The sequence below is a fragment of the Theropithecus gelada genome, chromosome 3 (genome assembly GCF_003255815.1).
Source record: "Theropithecus gelada isolate Dixy chromosome 3, Tgel_1.0, whole genome shotgun sequence".
Classification (NCBI taxonomy): Eukaryota; Metazoa; Chordata; class Mammalia; order Primates; family Cercopithecidae; genus Theropithecus; species Theropithecus gelada.
In genome coordinates this window covers 49747521-49767266 of record NC_037670.1, presented here as the reverse complement: position 1 = coordinate 49767266, position 19746 = coordinate 49747521, and the positions used below count along the sequence as shown (strand labels likewise).

Below are 19746 nucleotides of genomic sequence, written 5' to 3'. Positions count from 1 at the left end.
GAAGGTGATGTGATGGTGATAGTGATGATGAAGGTGATGGTGATGGTGATAGTGATGATGGTTATGATGAAGGTGATAGTGATGATGGTGATAGTGTTGATGATGGTGATGATGATGAAGGTGATGTGATAACAATGGTGATGAAGGTAATGGTGATAATGGTGATGGTGAAGGGGATGACAGTGATAGTGATGGTGGGAGGTGATGGTGGTGTTGATAATGGTGAAGATGAAGATGATGGTGATGATGAAGGTAATGATCATGATGGTCATGGTGAAAATGGTGATGATGGTGGTGGTGATGGTGATAATGATGGTGGAGGTGATGAGATGGTGAAGATGGTGATGAAGGTGATGGTGATGAGATGGTGAAGATGGTGATGATAATGTGATAGTGATGATGGTGGTGATGATGAAGGTGATGGTGATGATGAAGGTGATGGTGATGAAGGTTACAATGGTGATCAAGGTGCTGGATGATGGTGACGATGATAGTGATGAAGGTGATGTGATAACAACGGTGATGAAGGTAATGGTGATAATGGTGATGGTGAAGGTGATAATGATGGTGATGGTGGAGGCGATGGTGATGGTGGTGGCGATGATGATGGTGGTGATCATGATGGTGACGGTGATGATAGTGAGGATGATGATGATGATCATGGTGAAGACAATGATGGTTATGGTGATGGTGATGTTGGTGGTGATGGTGATAATGATGGTGGTGGTGGTGGTGATGATGGTGGAGGTGATGAGGTGATGAAATGGTAAATATGGTGGTGATGATGGTGGTGATGAGTTGGTGAAGATGGCGATGGTGATGTCGTGGTGATGATGAAGGTGATGGTAGTGGTGGTCATGATGGTCATGGTGAAGATGGCCATGGTGGTTGTGGTGATGGTGATGATGGTGGTGATGGTGACAATGATGGTGGAGGTGGTGATGGTGATGGTAGAGGCGATGATGGTGGTGGTGATGATCATGATGGTGATGCTGAAAGTGATATGATGATGGTCATGGTGAAGACGGTGATGATGGTTGTGGTGATGGTGATGGTAGTGATGGTGATAATGATGGTGGAGGTGGTCATGCTGGTGGAGGTGATGAGGTGACGAAATGGTGAATATGGTGATGATGATGGTGATGAAGGTGATGATGAGTTGGTGAAGATGGCGATGATGATGTCATGGTGATAATGAAGGTGATGATAGTGATGATGATCGTGATGGGCATGGTGAAGATGGCCATGGTGGTTGTGGTGATGGTGATGATGGTGGTGGTGGTGATGGTGGAGGTGGTGATGATATGGTGAAGGTGGTGGTGATGAAGGTAATGGTGAGGATGGTGATGATGGTGATAGTGATAATGGTGGTGATGATAGTAATGGCAATGATAAAAGTGGTGGTGGTGGTGACTAACACTTTATTAGCTCTTACTCTGTCTCAAACATTTCCATATTTAACTCATTTAATCCTTATGAGTCTGCAAGGTAAAGACTATTATTCTCCCAATTTGTCCGATGAGAAAACACACTGAGAGGAAAATTCCATGAGTTCAGACCTCACCAGCTGATAACCCCCAGCCTTTTGCAGAGGTAAAGCCCTTGGTAGTGTTCCAGGGATACCCACATCCTTGCCTAAATCTCCCCAGAACCTGGTGGATTCTGGATAAGTTTATTTTATTTTACAGTGGGGAAACTGAGGCTTGGAGAAGTGAGGTAGCATGTCCTCAGCCACTCAGCTGAGCCAAGTCTGAAGTCCAGACCCTCAGGGAGCCCGAGCTACTGCAGTCAAGCACCGCAGCTGTGCAGGGGCCCAGAAAACGTCCCATGTGCCTCATCGGTCCTGCTGAGTCCTTCGGAAACTCCCCACAATCACCAGACCAGTTTTAAATAGCAATTCAGGCAAGATAAAAATCAATTAATTTGCTGCCATGGGAGGTTTCTTTCACCTTTTGGTCAGCTGTTCTGGTTGGCGACGGAAACTCTTGCCTGTCTTGCATGTATTTATAGCCTCTCTGAGCATGAGACTCTCCCTGGGCAGACGGGCAGTATCCGAGGAGCTGGTGCAGTGTTGGGCCTGGGCTTTGAAGGGGGCTGAGGCAGCAATGCATTCTGCCCTGAGTGCTTCATGAGGGACTCCAGGGGTGGCAGCTGGCTGTGGCTGCACCCAGGTCACCTGCTGTCCTTTGGATCTGAGGGACACATTGCTTAGTAGTAAGACCAGCATTTGTGCTCCCCCGTGGTGTCCGAGATTTCCAGAAAGATCTGCTCCTGGAGACATCCGAGCTGGACACCTTTTGGGACCCCAAGAACCCCTAAAGGCTGCCCCAGACCCCAGCCGGCTCTTCAGCATCCAAGAGTGCATGTGGTCCATGAGGGATGGTCAGAGCATCTGTTGGAATTATTCCGGTCTTATTCCCACCTCCTGTGAAACCCTGAAGGAATGAAATGAAGCGTGTGGTTAGGTTTACCCTCCTTCCGGTCCTGGCTGAGCAAATTCAAATCACCCCTCCTTGGGTGGAAGCTCAGGAAGCCGCCAGGCAGGTGAATACAAACACCTGTCACTTGTCACTCCTGGGTTCCCAGACAGTGGCTCCCAGGATGGGCAGCTCCATAAATCTCCACTCAGGGACGGTGGAAAAATACCCCTGGGCTCCCCTCCCAGATGCAGGGTTGAGGGGCATCCACCTGCAACACTTCCTCCCTCCGAAGCTGACATGCTTGTCTCAGGAGTTCACTCTGGAAGTGCTTTCAGGGGCCAGTGCCCTGGGCCCTGGGTGTGTCGGTCTGGCTGGCAGATCCCACTACCCCTGAGCTGTGAGGATTTGTAGATGCATCTGGGCACTGCCAGAGTCAGTGCTGGCACCCCGGGCAGTTTCTGGGAGTGCTGCAGGAAGAGTCCCAGGAATGCCCCTCCAGGCTGAGGGAGCAGTGTGTGCAGAGGTACAGAGGTGTCACTGTTGCTGGAGTCGAGGGCCTGAGTGCGGTGGGGTGGGGACCTGAGTGTGTGACTGCCCACATGGAGAGGATGTGGGCTTGCCTGGAAGGCGGTGGAAAGCTTCGAGCCACGGAGACAGGGCCAGGATTGCTGGGAACACAGAGTCCTTCCAGAGGGAGCCAGGGTGGATGTTGAGGCTGGCCATGGAGCCCCAGGAGGACCTGGGAGGAGGCCTGAGGCTGGCTCAGGACCTGGGAGGAGGGCTGACGCTGGGGGCGGTGGCATGTGTCCCACCCACCTCCCATCGGTCCAGATTCCAAGTCTCAGGTTCCCACAGGGGTGTCCAGGAGCCACGGCTCTGGCTGGACCCAGAGGGGCCCACTGGGCTGAGGGGCAGGTCCAGAATGATGGGGTGGTGGCTGCATGGGTTATGATCTCTGTGGGGAAACTGAACAGGGAGGGAGGAGACCCTTCGGGAACACCAGGATCAGAACAGGAAGTGGGGAGCGGGCAGAGGAGGGCTGCTGAATTGTTAATGGAGGAGGCTGGAGCTGGGCCAGGCTCGAAAGTGCTTTCTGCCTCTTTAGAACATAATCAGCAAGTGTGCACTCGTGCACACCAATGCACACACATACACATATACACACCCACAACCCATGCACACACACTGATCCATGCGCACATGGACACACACAGGCACACCTGTGCACACACATGTACACACATCTCAGTGCACACACATGCATGCCTGTGCACACCCTGACCCATACACACCCCACACTGACACACAGCCTGTCCACACACCCATGCGCACTGACCCATGGACACATGGACACCTGCACACGTCCACACCTGTGCATACACCCACACATATATACTTGTAACAGTTAACACACCTGCACACACACATACCCGTGCACACACACAGACATGCATGCATGCACACCTGAGCACACACATGTACCTACACAGTGCACACAGACCCATGCACAGTGCACACAGACCCATGCACACACACACACAGACATGCATGCACGCATACCTGAGCACACACATGTACCTACATAGTGCACACAGACCCATGCACACACAGACATGCATGCATGCACACCTGAGCGCACACACATACATAGTCCACAGAGAGCCATGCACACACACGTACACAGACATGCATGCATGCACACCTGAGCACACACACGTACATAGTCCACACAGACCCATGCACACACACTTGCACACTGCACAGATATGCATGTATGTGCACATGCACACCTACATACATAGTGCACACAGACCCATGCACACACATACGTGTACACACAGACATGCATGCATGCACACCTGAGCACACACACGTACATACAGAGTGCACACAAACCCATGCACACACACGTACACAGACATGCATGCATGCACACCTGAGCACACACACGTACATAGTCCACACAGACCCATGCACACACACTTGCACACTGCACAGATATGCATGTGTGCACACATGCCCACACACGTACATACACAACGCACACACACACGTACACACAGACATGCATGCAGGCACACCTGAGCACACACACATACATACACAGTGCACACAGACCCATGCACACACACACACGTACACACAGACATCCATGCAGGCACACCTGAGCACACACGTACATACACAGTGCACACAGACCCATGCGCACACACTGCACAGACATGCACGTATGCACACATGCACACATGCTCACCGGACTCCTGTGCATACACACATGCACACAGACATCAATGCATACACATACCTGTGCACACAACACACACACACACCTGTGCACGCATTCACACGTGCATACACTCATGCATGCCCACACACACAGCGTGCAGAGGCTGCAGAGGCTGGAGCAGCTTGGGGCCCTCTGGGGTTGGGACATTGTGGGTCTTGGCCCACCCAAGCCAGGGGGCTGTTGGACACCTGCTGACTGGACAGCGCACAGCCTGGGCTCTCAGCAGTGGCACCCCTTCCTTTCCTCTTCCTTCTGGCAGAGGGAATGGTGTCTGCAGACGCAGACTGTGGAGGGTTTTCAGGCTCATTGGAAAAGAAAACTGGGGTATCCCATGGAGGGGAGTCCTGGGGCGGACGTGCAGCCTGACCTGGCAGGTGCTCTCAGAGGACCCTCAGAGTGGGGGCCGAGGGCATGGGGCATCAGCTCCGGGTTGGGTCCAGGCGCCTGCCCACCTGCACCTGCCCTGGGTGGCTGCCTGGAGGGCTGGGAGCATGTTTGATCCCAGGAAGCAGAAGCTGTGTCCATTCCAGGCCCAGGCTCTCCTGGGATGAGAGGTGCTGGTGTGTGGATAGAGTCAGGGTTGCTGCGAAGTCACAATGGAGATTTCATCAGCACTCATTAGGTGTCTGGTGTCCAGCACCCTAGTCAGTACCTGGAAGGACTCAATGTCTCTTCATCCAAAGATTGAGACTTGGCTGAAAAAGCGACAGCTGAAATGGCAGACTGGGGTCTGGGCATCTCAGCTGGGGTCAGGACATCTCCACTGGGGTCAGGGCATCTCAGCTGGGGTCTGGGCGTCTCAGCTGGGGTCAGGACATCTCAGCTGGGGTCAGGGCATCTCCACTGAGTCAGGGCATCTCTGCTGGGGTCAGGGCATCTCAGCTGGGGTCTGGGCATCTTGCTGGGGTCAGGGTATCTCAGCTGGGGTCAGGGCATCTCCGCTGGGGTCTGGGCATCTCAGCTGGGGTCGGGGCATCTCAGCTGGGGTCGGGGCATCTCCGCTGGGGTCTGGGCATCTCCGCTGGGGTCTGGGCATCTCAGCTGGGGTCAGGGCATCTCCGCTGGGGTCTGGGCATCTTCGCTGGGGTCTGGGCATCTCCGCTGGGGTCTGGGCATCTCAAATGGGGTCAGGGCATCCTGGCTGGGGGTCAGCATGGCTGGGGGCAGTCATGGTTAGGGGGCATGGACCTCAAGGCCTTGCAAAGAAGATCCAGGGAGGAAGAGAACAACTGGAGGGAAGATGAAATGCTGCTGGCCGAGAAGCTGTGATGGGCAGATTGGTTGTGATCTGTGTGTGAAACAGACCCTTTTAGAGCTCTTTCTGGAACCTGGTGTGACCAGGCGGATGGAGGGGCAGTGATGGAGGAAAGGGTGTGAGGCCCTGGAGGCCAGGGCTTGGCCCACCTGCAGGTGATCGGTGCAGGCCTGGTGGAGAGGGCTGGAAGGGACGCATTCCAGGCTCTGCAGGGGGCAGAATCCTCAGTGCTGGTGACCCCTGGCTGGGAGGTGAGGCCGAGGGAGGTGTCTGCCATCATCTGGGAGGAGTCCTTTGAACAGAGACGCCTAACTGGGGCAGGCGAAGAGCTGGGCTGTGCCTGTGGAGCTGGAGGCGACAGGGCCCTCACTTGGACGCTTGGGGTTGAAGCCACACGAACCTCAGGCAGGGCTGTGACAGGCAGTGAGCTCCCACGCCCGCCCCCCCACCACCGAGAGGCGCCTGGGGCTGGAGCAGGAATGGCTGCCCCCACCTCCCCGCCTGGCAGGCAGCCGGAGCCTCTGTAGCTCGGGGCCTGTGCTCGCCCTGGTTCCCCGGAAGCTGCAGAGACTCCCACACAGATGGTGGGGAGTAACTGGGCCACGGAAGGGCATTGAGGGCAGGGCCATGGAAGGGCATTGAGGGCAGGGCCTGGGCAGCCATGCCCCTCTCCTTCCATGCTTCTCGCCTAACTGTGGGAGCTGGCACAGCCACAGGCATCTCACCCCCACCGGCCGCACCAGGAGCACCCACGGGGGCTTCCACGACAGCCACGTAGGTCCCAGGATGGACAGTGCCTGGCTGCAGAGAGAACTGAGGGAATAACTGGGTTTGCAGAAGGGAAGGCTCTTCTCACACGGGGCCAGGCCTGCCTCACTCTGGCATGCAGGCGGGGGTGGACACAGCCCTGCACCTGTTCCCGCCCCAAGCCCTGGCGCCGACATCCGCGGGAACGGCCTGTTTTCCCACAGAAGCTGCTGGGCCGTGCCTTTGCCGGGCCCCAGACCTCATGGATGATCCATTAAACGTTGGCACAGGAGCTGACCTTGGGCAGCTCACCCGCCGAAGTGTGTTTTCACTGTTGTTCCGAGGACAGTTTGCAGCCCAGGGTGTGTGACGTACATCAGCGCCGTCTCAGCCGGCCGGGCCTGAGGAGCGGGCAGGGGACGATTGCAGGGAAGTGGCTCAGGCTCCCGAAACAAACAGCGGAGGAGCAGCTCGGCCACCTCCAAGACACCTGGAGCCGCGCACAGCTCAGGAGTGCTCCGAGGAGTCACCGCCTGAGGGAGCAGAAAGGGATTTGGGTGGAAGGGAGCTTTGAGTGAAATTGCCTTCCGTGTGGTAAACACAGTTATTCCAACAATTGCTTAAAAAAACATAAAAATACATCCATGCGGTTTATTCAGGAGAAATCACAGAGTTACCTGGGAGTGCTTTATAGGTGGGGGCTGGTTCCATCTGTGTGATGTGTGCATGTGTGCCTGTGTGTGTGTGCACAGGTGTGTGTGCCTGTGTGCAGAGGTGTGTGTGCACAGGCATGCGTGCGTGTGTTTGTGTGTGCCTGTGTGTGCAGAGGTGTGTGTGCACAGGTGTGTGTGCAGAGGTGTGTGTGCATAGGCATGCGTGTGTGTGTTTGTACACGTGTGCAGAGGTGTGTGTGCACAGGTGTGTGTGCATAGGCATGTGCCTTTGTGCACAGGTGTGTGTGTACCTGTTAGTATGTGCGCCTGTGCTTGTGTTTTCATGGGTGTGGAGTGTGTGTGCATGTATGTATGTACCAATGTGTGTGTGCACAGGTGTGTATGTGCCTGTTTGTGCATGTGTGCACAGGTGTGTGTGCACCTGTGCTTGTGTTTGCCTGTGTGTGGGGTGTGTGTGCATGTATGTATGTACCAATGTGTGTGTGCACTGGTGTGTGTGTGTGCAGGTGTTTGCGTGCACAAGTGTGCATCTGTGTGTGTGTTCACGTGTGTGTGCATATGTGTAGGATTCTGCTTCTGCCTAAGTCCAGAAGCGCACAGGCAGGCAGTGTGTGCACAGGAAACATGAAGGCACTGGAGTGAGGCTGAATTGTCCAGGCTCTGAGGAGTCTCACTGGAGGGAGGAATGTGTTGTGGCCACTGTGGCTCTGAGAAGGCATTTGGTGTCTGTCCACTCAGGTTCACTCACGGTCGCAGCCCTCGTGATGACTGTCTCGTTGGACGAGCTGGTAACTGGGCCTCACCGCTGCTCTGTAACATTGGTTGGTGGTGTCCCATTTAACAGATGAGGCAGCTGAGGCTGGACAAGTTACGGGCCTTGCCTGAGACTGGCTGGCGCATTGCAGAGCTGGGGCTGGACCCAGACTCTTCGACTCTTGGTTTGCAGCTCGATTTTGGTGCTGATGGCCCGGCCCAACGTGCAGGACAGGAGCCTCCTCAGTCCCATTTGTTCTGGCCAGGAGGAAGCCTGGGTTGAGCTTGTGTGTTGAACAGGTTTCCAGCTCCTGCCTAGCTGTGCTTAATCTTTTAGTTACTTTTTAATTTATGGAAAGGGATGGCAGTTTCCATTTATGGGAGTGACACTAAGTTTCATTTAAAGTATTTTTAGTAGTATTATTATTCTTTGTATTAGTTTATTCTCATACTGCTATGAAGAAATACCTAGGACTGGTTAATTTATAAAGAAAAAGGTTGAATCACTTGTGATTCTGCCTGGCTGGGGAGGCCTCAGGAAACTTACAATCATGGTGGAAGGCACCTCTTCACAGGGCAGCAGGAAAGAGAATGAAAGCTAAGCAAAGCGGGGAAAGCCCCTTATAAAACTGCCACCCCCTGCCATGATTCAGTTACCGCCCCCTGGGTCCCACCCACAACATGTGGGGATCATGGGAGCCACAATTCAAGATGAGATTTGGGTGGGGACACAGCCTAACCATGTCATTATTAGAGACAGAGTCCTGCTTTGCCAGCCAGGCTGGTCTCCAACTCCTGGGCTGTAGTGATCCTCCTGCCTCAGCCTGCTGAGTAGCTGGGACCACAGGCACCACCACTCCCAGCTAATTTACTTTTTGTAGAGATGGGGTCTCGCCATGTTGCAGGCTGACCTCAGACTCCTGGGCTGCAGTGATCCTCCTGCCTCAGCCTGCTGAGTAGCTGGGACCACCAGCACCACCACGCCCAGCTAATTTACTTTTTGTAGAGGTGGGGTCTTGCCATGTTGCCCAGGCTGACCTCGAATTCCTGGGCTCAAGGAATCCTCCTTCCTTGGCCTCCCAAAGCATTGGGATTACAGGTGTGAGCCACCGTGCCCAGCCTAAAATATTTATTTAAATAAAATGAATATATTTGCCTCTCGTAGAACTTCACGTAAGGGACTTGGGGTGTGTAGGCCTTTTCCTGGCCTCCCTGACTCGACAGTGTGCTTCAGGACTCCGGCTCACTGCCTGCACACACGTGTGACGTCTCACATAGGAAGAGATGGGCGTCCTCGCGTGTCTCCTCCCGGGGGGCGTCCAGACGGTCTCTGGTCTGGACTGTGAGCACAGTGGGCTTGGGCTCTGGTGCCTCCCTGGCATCCGCCCCAGATCGGGGTCCTCGTATATTGGGGAGCCATTCCTGTACCCCTCAGGGCTCCTGCCAGGCGTGAGGAAGTGTGACCACTAGCCCTGAGATGGAGTAGGCCCCTGCTGACTGCCCTGAGCCGCCGTCCTGGCCCTGCCCCCTGCTCCAGCCTCTTCTCCTCCCAGCCGTGAAACCAGCCCCTCTCTCGGCCTGGGACGCAGCCCCCAGGTCTTCTCCGGCTGGCTCGTCCTGCCCTTGAGGTCTCAGCTCAGAGGTCACTTTGCTGGTGGCTGGGCCTTCACTGGCCGCCCCCTGGACTGATCTCAACTCTCCTGGCATCAGGCACCTGTAGCCTTGTGGGGTTGCGTCTGCCTCCCCTCCGGATGCCGAGTCCTGGTCCGGGCAGGGATGTGGCCTCCTCGTTCACAGCTGTAGTCCCAGCCCTAATGCAGTGGACAAGTGACCGAAGGTGTGCCTGGAAGAATAAACAAAAGGGAGATGCCTCGGCAGCTCTGAGGAAGGCCAGTGGTCTGTGTCCACGGGAACCTGGCTGGGACAGGGCCGCCGTCTACGCCTGTGGCACCAGGTTCTCCCTGGAGCACTGGCTCCAAGGGGAGGGACCCTGTCTCCCCGTCTGCCCCCAGTTCTGTGATCCGACTGAACTCTGAACCGAAGAAGCGTTGGAGGCTCGTGGCCGGGCAAGAGGGGCTGTGACAAGGGACAGGAAGCCGGGACCCCTTCCAAGGGGGCTGATGCTAAGACCTTGGCTGGTTTTCCTTCTTCTTCTTCTTTCTTCTTGCTTCCTTTTTTTTTTCTTTTTTTTTTTTTTTTTTTGAGATGGACTTTCTCTCTTGTTGCCCAGGCTAGAGTGCAGTGGCGCGATCTCGGCTCACTGCAACCTCCACCTCTGGGGTTCATTCAATCCTCCTGCCTCAGCCTCCCCAGTAGCTGGGGGGGGATTACAGGCACGCACCATGCCCAGCTAATTTTTGTATTTTTAGTAGAGATGGGGTTTCACCATGTTGGCCAGGTGGGCCTCCAACTCCTGACTTCAGGTGATCTGCCCACCTCGGCCTCCCAGAATGCTGGGATTATAGGAGTGAGCCAGCACGCCTGGCCTGGTTTTCCTTCTGATCAAAATCATACCTGCCCATTGTAGAAAATCAAAAAGTTGATTTTGGTTTCGATTTTATAGGAAATTTTAATTGTCTTCTGTCTTCTTCCTTCTTCCTCCTTCTTCTTCCTTCTTCCTTCTTCCTCCTCCTTCCTCCTCCTCCTCCTCTTCCTTCTTGTTTCTTCTTTCTTCTTTCTTCTTCCTTCTTCCTCCTTCCTCATCCTTCCTTCTCCTCCTCCTCCTCATTCTTCTTCTTCTTCTTCTTCTTTTTTTTTTTCCCTGAGACAGGGTCTCGCTCTGTCACCCAGGCTGGAGTCCGGTGGCACAATCACAGCTCACTGCAGCCTCGACCTCCTGGGCTCAAGCGATCCTCGCACCTCAGCCTCCTGAGTAGCTGGGACTACGGGCAGGTGCCAGCACACCCCAGCATCTTTGTGTTTTTTTCTTTTTTTAAGAGATGGGGTCTTGCTCTGTTGCCCAGGCTGGTCTCAAACTCCTGGCCTCAAGCTATCCTCCCACCTCGGCATCCCAAAGTGCTGGGATTATGGGCATGAGCCACCATGTCTGACCTGATTTTGCAGGAAATTTTAAAAAATAAAAATAGTTGCAAGGAAAATGAATCCTTTGTGATTCCCCTGCTGCGGACAAAATGGCCAGGGCAGGACAAAATGGCCAGGACAGAACAAAACGGCCAGCACAGGATAAAACAGCCAGGGCAGGACGTTCTGCGGTGTCTCCTCCCAGGTTTGTGCCACTGGGTTATTTTTAGAGTCGGGTTAGAATCAATAACTGAGAAAATTTGGGGAGTGTGACCTAGAGTTTTGGCAAGCATGTTTTTCCAGCCCAAAAAAACCCAGACTCTCAATCCTCCTGAGAGCGTCTGTGCTGCCTTGCGGCAGTCTGGGAAGTGGAGTTGGACAGGAGCGTTTATTTCCAGAGCTTTCGACGGCTTGAGAGACCGTGGCGCGTCTCAAGCTGGGCCTCCCGGAAACTGAGGGCGTGCGGTGGTTGCGGCAGCTGCCCATGTCGTGGGAGTGCTGGATTCTGCCAGCTGGAGGTCGGCACCCCTACCCCTCCTGGTCCATGTCTGTCCTGTGTCTCCTTCCTCTGCTGTTCCCTGTCTTTCTGCTCTTGGACTCAGGCATCTGGCACAGATGCCCACGGGTGGGCAGGCACAGGACGGGGACTGTCACCACCGTCAGTGTGCAGGCGTATCAGCTAGGGAGAGAGGCCGAGCTGCTGTAACAAATAGTCCCTGCAACAGTATGGTGGGAAGAACAGAGAAATGTCTCCCTTTCTTGAGAAGTGGTGGTTGTGTGTGTCAGGTGGGCGAACGTCTGTCCCGTATGGCCCTCCTGACGTGTGGCTCCACCAGGGGCCTGGCCATGGGTGTCATGCGGCTGAGACGTGGGGAGGGGATTTGAACCCAGGTCTGCTGGCCTCCGAGGGTCCTGCCTCTTTCCCTCCTTGGCTGCTGATCCCAGTGGAGATGAGAGGGCAGGAGGAGGGAGTCCCGTGGCCACCAGACTCCACCGAGGAGACCATGCTCCCCTCCTCCCGGTTCCTCCCTGACTCCGGTTGGAAACGGAAGCTGCCCAGCCCAGGCCAGGGGTGGGAGGGGCCGCGTCTGGTTCTCTAGCTCGGGTGGTCAGAGGTGGGGGTCGGCTGTGGGAGGGCAAGGGGCAGCTGAGTGGCCGCATTTAGCTCACGTGAACTCGGTGGCTTTGCACGGAGACCCTTCAGTACCCTGGGAGCCGGGGGAGGCACCTTTGTCTTTTATGACCCAGACTTTCCCGGCCCCAGGGACAGAGGCAGTGTCCCCCTCTCCATTCCAGAAACATGGCGTCTGAGCTCAAGACACAGCTCTATTGGGTGTGTTTGGAGAAGGCAAAAGGATGAACTTGGCCTTAAAGACGGGGGGTCGACATGCTGGAGGCATGGGGGGGAAATCTGTTCCCGATCCACAGGCACCGAACACCTTCCTCCGGCCTTGGCCCCTCCCATCCAGCGGTGCCACAGCCCCTTCCTGGGGGATGAATACGGACGCCTTGGGGACCGATCCCTTTGCCTCACCAGTGGGGCTCCTGCTGGCCGTCTTGGCAGTGACTCCTAAGAATACAAATTCCAAAAGCAGAATGACTCCGTGTGGAAAGTTGTTCTGCGTTATTGACAGTGTTTTATCCCATTTTGTGACTGTGTTCCTGGACATCCCCAGAGGCCCTTCTAATTATCTGAAGGCCCCCCGTTGCAGGGTTGCATTCACATCAGGCAAACCTGCGTTGTAGCGGAAACTCAGTGAAGCTGTGTTTGGGGGTGACTGGGGTGGGGGCTGGCGGGTTTGCTTTGGTGGCGTCTGGTGTGCCTCTGAGGAGTTGGTTTCCGGAAGTTTCCTCCGTGGCCTAAAACGGTGCCCGGCATGTGATGGGTGTCCAGTCACTCTTGGTGGGAAGCAGGAACACGCCCACATGAGCGGTGTTCTGGTGAGGGGCTTCATGGTGGTTCTCACAAAGGCTTCAGGGGTGCAGGGGGGCCTGGGGGTGCCTGGGAGCTCGGGGACAGCCAGGAGCTGAGCGTCCTTGCAGCGAAATTAGTGCTGGCCGCTCCTGGGGCAGATGCAAGAGGGAGACGGGGGCCTGGAGGGGGCTGTGCTGCTGGGATGAGCTCAGGAGGGATGAAGACAGCTTGTACCTGGCTGAGTCCCTGGAGCAGGGGCACCTGGGTTTGCCTCGAGGAGGGGGGCCTGGCTGCAAGCCCATGCCTCCTGGGTCTGCCTCCCTGGCTCCCCTCTGCCAATCCGCGGCTCCCCTCTGCCAATCCGCAGCACCCCTCCTGCAACAGGGCCTGTGAGCCACGTGTGCTGGCCACCACCACGGGTGGCCGCAGCCTTCCGGTGGGGCTGGATGTCATCTGCTTGTAGAGGCGGCAGGACTCTGGCTGGCTCCACCTCTGTGTGGCCTTGGCCAAGTTGCTCAACCTCTCTGGGCTTCCATCTGCGAAGTGGAGAAATTCATGCCCCCCACACCGTGCAGGGGCCCTGAAAGAGGGGGCGTGTGAAGGTCTAGGGTGCAGCAGCTACCTCCCTGGCCAGGCTGGAGGGAAAGACGGCAGAGGTTTACAAACCGCATCTCTCCAGATCCTCAGAGAAGGGTCCAACCTGAAGGTATCCAAGCATCCTTTCCTGTCAGGGTGTGTGAAGAATGAGAATGTCCCCAATTTTAAAAAATCATCTGTGTGGTCATTATGCCGCTCATTTCCAGATGGCCTCTAGGAAGTGCCACCACTTAGAACTGGATTCCGGAGACGACCGAGCACGGCCAGTGTGCTCTTGCATCCAGACAGCGTGACAAGGGACAAAGCGTGGCGTGTCCGGGAACAGTCGGCACAGCAACCCCGTGGGGGCTCCCCAGACCCATCCCTGCCTCTTCCTTGCTGGCAGAATCCCGATCCTCAGCCCCTCCCCAGAGCGGGGCACGTCCAGTCCCACGGGTCACATTCCCCAGCAACTGGCTTAGGGCAAGCGTGAGACCCGCTGTGGCCAGTGAGGATCGAGGGGCAGTTTCCAGGAGTTTCTGGAATGGTTTTTCCCACTGCTGAGCGGAGAAGTGCAGGAGACAGAGGCAGGTTCTCTCTTTCTGCTGATGGTGTGGGGGTGGCCTGTGGTGACTCCCGGAGCCATGGCAGCCTCTGTGCCACCGTGAGGGACCTGACTGAGGACCTTGCACCTCCCCGAGGTCCCAGAGCAGGAGGCGAGAGCAAGGCTGGGTCCCTGCCACCTCCAAGCCATGAAATGGGCCTGGGAGCCCTCCCATATCTTCTGGCTCTGTGGGATCTGTGGCCCCCCATCTTCTGGCTCTGTGGGATCCGTGGCCCCCCATCTTCTGGCTCTGTGGGATCCGTGGCCTCCCATCTTCTGGCTCTGTGGGATCCGTGCCCTCCTCTATCTTCTGGCTCTGTGGGATCCGTGGCCCCCCATCTTCTGGCTCTGTGGGATCCATGGCCCCCCATCTTCTGGCTCTGTGGGATCCATGACCTCCCCTATCTTCTGACTCTGTGGGATCCATGGTCCCCCCATCTTCTGGTTCTGTGGGATCCGTGGCCCCCCATCTTCTGGCTCTGTGGAATCTGTGGGATCCGTGGCCTCCTCTATCTTCTGGCTCTGTGGGATCTGTGGGATCCGTGGCCCCCCCATCTTCTGACTCTGTGGGATCCGTGGGCCTTTATTCGACCTTAGCAGCCTCAAGTTGGGTTTTCTGCTATTTGAGGTCAAAAGCACCCGAGCATTGCTCCACGTCCAGGTTTCACCAAGTAATCCTGTGAACCAGAGGCCGTCAGGTTCATCACCTGGATTCTGAGAGGAAAATAATCCCAGCTCTAAAACAGAAAGCTGTTAGAAATGGCACAAAGGCTGTAATCCCAGCACTTTGGGAGGCCAAGACGAGCGAATCACGAGGTCAGGAGATCGAGACCAGCCTGGCTAACACGGTGAAACCCCATCTCTACTAAAAAATACAAAAAATTAGCCGGGCGTTGTGGCGGGCGCCTGTAGTCCCAGCTACTCGGGAGGCTGAGGCAGGAGAATGGCGTGAACCCAGGAGGCGGAGCTTGCAGTGAGCTGAGATCTGGCCACTGCACTCCAGCCTGGGCGACAGAGCAAGACTCCGTCTCAAAAAAAAAAAAAAAAAAAGGCACAAAGGGCGCATCAGTGGCATCCGTCCGCATCTTGTCCGGACAAGGCCGTCCAAATAACGCCGCTCACAGTGGCTCTCCTGTGCGGGGGCTCGGCCCAACTGCTCCAGACGCCGTCTGACCAAATTTTCTTGCACCAAATTCTCAGAGTGGCCACAGCTTCGAAGACCAGGAAGCAGAGAGTTCTTACCTCTGGGAAGGCTGGGGCCGGTGGCTTCAGAGCCCACGAGTTTCACCCTCCACCATCTGCCCCCGCCTGGTCCTCAGAGCCCAGAGCTGTGCCTGGGACTGGTCTGAGCCAGTGCCAGGACCGGGAGGAGGGCTGGGAGCTGTTCCCATGGGTGGGGGCCCGAGGAGTCTTCCTTCTCTCCGGTGCCCGGGGTCTGAGTCTGTGGGCACCTGGCTGGGGGCACGCTCCCTGTCTCCCCCTGCCTACGGTGACGGCACTCGGCCGCCCAGTCTGTTGTTTACACATCCAGCTCATCCATCAGCTGGATTCATAAACACGGCAGAGGCCTGGGAGCTGAGTGGCCCCATGGCCAGATCAGGGGCCCGGGCGGGGGTCTGGCCCTCAGAGGGGCTGCCAGTTGGTGCCTGGAGATTCCAGGCATGGCGGGCACCAGCAGGGTCTCCTGACCCACGTCTCTCCCAGACTGTGGCAAGGTGGGGAGTTACTCATTAACCCAGGCACAGCCTGGCTGGCATTTGATGAGGCTGGGTCTGGGTGAGCCGGGGTGAACGGAGCCCACCTTGAAATGAAGTGTTCGTTCTCCACGAGCAGCTGCTCTGAGAGGGCCGCGGTCTGCCAGGTCGGCCGGGGCTGTGGGGACGTGGTCCCTGGGTACCCGGATGGTACTGTCTCTGGGCCCTGGAGGGCCAGGCTGCAGGTGCCGCCACCTTCCTGGGCCTCAGCTTCCCTGGCTGTAAAATGGGATGGTGACCTTCCTCACGCAGGTGCACTTCTGCAGCAGACACAGGGCCCTGCCTCCGAAGACTAGGGATGGGTGAGAGCATGGTGCCGAGAGAGCTGCTCAGAGTGGAATTTGGGAAGCGTCTGAGGCCGACGGCAGGCAGGGCCGGCCACGGAGCTACATTCATAACACCTGTTGGGGGTGTCTGGTGTTGAGAACGGACCGTTTCCCCGGCTGTTCAGAGGAAGCCTCTCTAATGTGTCTTCACAGCGACTGTAGGTGTCAGGGGAAGAGTCCTGGGTTCCCGGCAAGGGGAGTGTCGGGTGGGGAACAGTGACGTGGCAGCCCCGTCTGGCCACACAGTCCACACTCTCCCTGTGCCAGGCCACGGCTTGCACACCTGGGGCCCTGGAGGGACCAGAGTCCAGGGGACATTTAGCTACCCCGGCCCCGCCGTCCGCAGGCTGGATCTGTGCGTGGCACGTTCTGCGGCGATGCCCTGTGATATTCTGCCCACGGCCTCTGGGTTAATCATTGATCTGGGCAACCCGCAGACCCCTCCCCACTTCCCCGTGTGGGGGTCAGGGGGGTGCTTAGTGGGCGTGTGACCCTGAGCCAGCGCCCCATTCCCCCGGGGAGGCCTGGATGAGCTCCCAGTCCTTGAGAGTGGATCCAAGGTCAGCTCGGAGCCTGGCAGCCCTGTGACAAAGATACTGAAGCCCAGGGAAGGTCCCAGCGCGTCCCCACCCGGCTCCTCCGCTCGCCTCAGCGAAGGTGTGGGAGGCCGGTGAGTTCCATTTCGAGGAGCTGTCTGTGTTTCTGAACAAAAATGGGAGCTGGGCCAGGCCGGACAGCGGTCTCTGGGCAGGTCCTGCGGTGCTCAGACGCCCTGGCCGCAGGTGCCAGGAAGGGGAGAAGCGGCAGCATTGGATGTGCTGGTGGCTCCGAGGGAAGGAGCCGGGTGGGAGGTGGGGGTTTGGGCGGTGACCCCTCGCGTCCGTCCCACCCTGCGCCCGCCTGGTTGGCGCTCACGTCCCTCCTCCTCCACCCACAGGGCACCGCATCCGTGCTACAGCGCCGGTCCCCCAGTGAGGAGTACGTGGAGGTGGGGCGCCTCGGGCCCTCTGACTACTTCGGTGAGTCCAGTGGGTGTCCCCTCCCTCGCACGGCTGTGGCAGTCTCATTTGGGGTCCTGGGAAGGGCCTGGAGGTGAGGAGCTACTGGGGGGCCTCCGTGGGGCCTTGTAGCCGGGCTTGGCTGAGCCCCAGTGTGGCTGCAACAGAAGGCTCAGTCCTGTTCCCCCAAATTGAGGTTCCAGGGCCAGACTTGGATCCCCAGGAGCAACCAGCCCTGGATGTGGGGTTCCCCAGAGGGCATGACCTTGGGGGAGGCAGCCTCCTGCTTCTGGGATGAGGGGGCACAGTGTAGCCCTCAGCCACCAGCATTCCCGCAGCTGGGGGTGGGTGGGCTTGAGGGAGGCCCAGGCACACCTGGGCACACCTGGGCATTCCTGTAGCTGGGGGTCTGGGTCCTGAGGGAGGCCTGGGCACACCTGGGCATTCCTGCAGCTGGGGGTTGGGGTCCTGAGGGAGGCCTGGGCACACCTGGGCATTCCTGTAGCTGGGGATCTGGGTCCTGAGGGAGGCCTGGGCACACCTGGGCATTCTTGCAGGATTGCCCAAAAAAGTGCAGGACAATGCCCAGCTGAATGTGAATTTCAGATAATAAACAATTCATTAGCATAAGTATATCCCAAATAGTTCTCGGGCTATACTCATGCTACAAGTTTGTTTGAAATTCGAACATGCCTGGCACATCCTTCCCTTGAAAGGGAGACGATTCCTGGGTCCTGGGTGCAGTCTTTCCCTGCTGCGGCCTCAGGACCCCCAGGCCCCCAGGCCGGGCCCTGACCTCTCTCTTCACTCCCAGGGGAGATTGCGCTGCTGCTGAACCGGCCCCGGGCGGCCACCGTCGTGGCCCGGGGACCCCTCAAGTGTGTGAAGCTGGACCGGCCCCGCTTCGAGCGCGTGCTGGGGCCCTGCTCCGAGATCCTCAAGAGGAACATTCAGCGTTACAACAGCTTCATCTCCCTCACTGTCTGAGTGCAGCCCCCACCCTGCAGCCGCATCTCCCCATTGTGGTGGCCGTGCCGTGCTCGTCTGTGTCGGGGCCCGGGAGCCGCCGTGTGAGGTGTGGGCCAGGTGGGGCTGGGTCCCGGCAGCCTGAGGACTGCCCCTTCCCCGGAGTCACGTTTTGGAATAAATAATCACCTTGTGCATTTCCAAATCAAAGGACAAGCAGACAAAGCGCATCCCAAGAGCAAGAAAGGGACAGACCAGCTTCCTCCCCACACACCTCCCTGGCTGCCTCTGCGGGCTTGTCCTGGGGGGCCCATCCCACGCCTGCCAGTCTCCTGGAGATGCTTGAGGATGGGTCCTGCCCAGAACTAGGCCAGGACGTTGCCCCTGGGGCCTGGAGACCCTGTGAGGTCAGGTCCCCCAGATCGAGGTCCGAGTGGGGGCAAGAGTGTGTCAAAGGGGCTGCCCCCCAGGGGAGATGAGGCTGAAGAAAGAAGTCGAGGCCCCTCCCGCAAATGTGTGCCCCCACCCTCCCCACCACATCCCACCGCACCCCCACCTCCCCAGGGGGCCCTGCTGCGGATGCCGGAGTGGGAGAGTCTCTGGGCTGTGAGATTGATCTTGCCTCTAACTGGAGAGGAAGCCAGGCACCAAGACACACGGGGCTCCTGTCTTGGGAGCCAGGGCCAGGGCCGCAGGTAGACCCCAGTAGGGGGGCCGGGCTCGAAGTTCCGTTGGGAGGGGCTGGTGGGACTCCAGCAGCCTGTTCTCACCTTTCTTAGAAAGTCCACCCAGGGCGAGTTGATGTTAGGGAAAAGCAGAAGTCAAGCCAGCCATGGGCCCCACGCTCCCCAACCCGCCCAACCGACTTGTCCCTTAAATGCATCTTGGGTCCTGAGGTGATGATGGGAGCCAGCTAGGCCCAAAGGGGTGAGGCCAGTGCAGAGAAGCTCCCCAGGGGGCTCCTGGGTGCCCCGAAAGACAAGTGAGGCCATGCAGTTCACCCGATGTTGCTCCCGTCCCTTGTGTCCCGGGGAGGCTGTCCTTGGTCCGAGGTCACACGTTGCAGCCCCTCCCCTCCTGGCGGTTACGATGCGTGGGGCCCCTCCCCACCCAGCCCCAGCCACTTCGCCGTGTCCCGCCTGTGCCTGTGGTGTCCTATGGATCTGTGAGCCCGCCCCACCTTATCTCTGCTCTGAGTGCTGCATGAACCATTAAATGTGCAATGAAGTACCTCTTCCCAGCTTGGGAGGCCTTGGTCTGAAGTCTTTTGTAGATAAGAGTTTTTTTCTTTTTCTTTTTCTTTTTCTTCATGGTGCTAAAATACACATAACACAAAAGTTACCATTTTAACCACTTTGAAGTGTCCAGTGCAGTGGCGTTATCCACAGCGTGATGCAGCCATCACCACTGTCCACGTCCAGCCCTTTCATCTTCCCAAGTGGAAACTCTG

At 57.2% G+C, this 19746-nt stretch overlaps 1 protein-coding gene and 1 long non-coding RNA gene across 6 annotated transcripts in view; one reads left to right on the top strand and one right to left on the bottom strand.

Moving 5' to 3' along the window:
• Positions 1-19527, top strand: part of PRKAR1B (protein kinase cAMP-dependent type I regulatory subunit beta) — a 180833-nt gene extending 161306 nt beyond the window's left edge. For 4 of the 5 annotated variants that reach the window (XM_025378438.1, XM_025378440.1, XM_025378437.1 and 1 more), the window contains 2 exons: positions 17270-17351; positions 18145-19527. In XM_025378438.1, the coding sequence (XP_025234223.1) occupies positions 17270-17351; positions 18145-18317 (255 nt within the window). In that variant the 3' untranslated portion in view covers positions 18318-19527. The remainder of the gene's footprint in view (positions 1-17269; positions 17352-18144) is intronic. The other variant, XM_025378439.1, reaches the window with a different exon arrangement.
• LOC112620177 lies at positions 1919-6768 on the bottom strand. The gene is made up of 2 exons (XR_003118485.1): positions 6716-6768; positions 1919-2435 (listed from the first exon to the last, which is right to left on the bottom strand). It is a non-coding gene; the product is annotated as an uncharacterized LOC112620177 (long non-coding RNA).
• Positions 19528-19746: the final 219 nt, after the last annotated feature.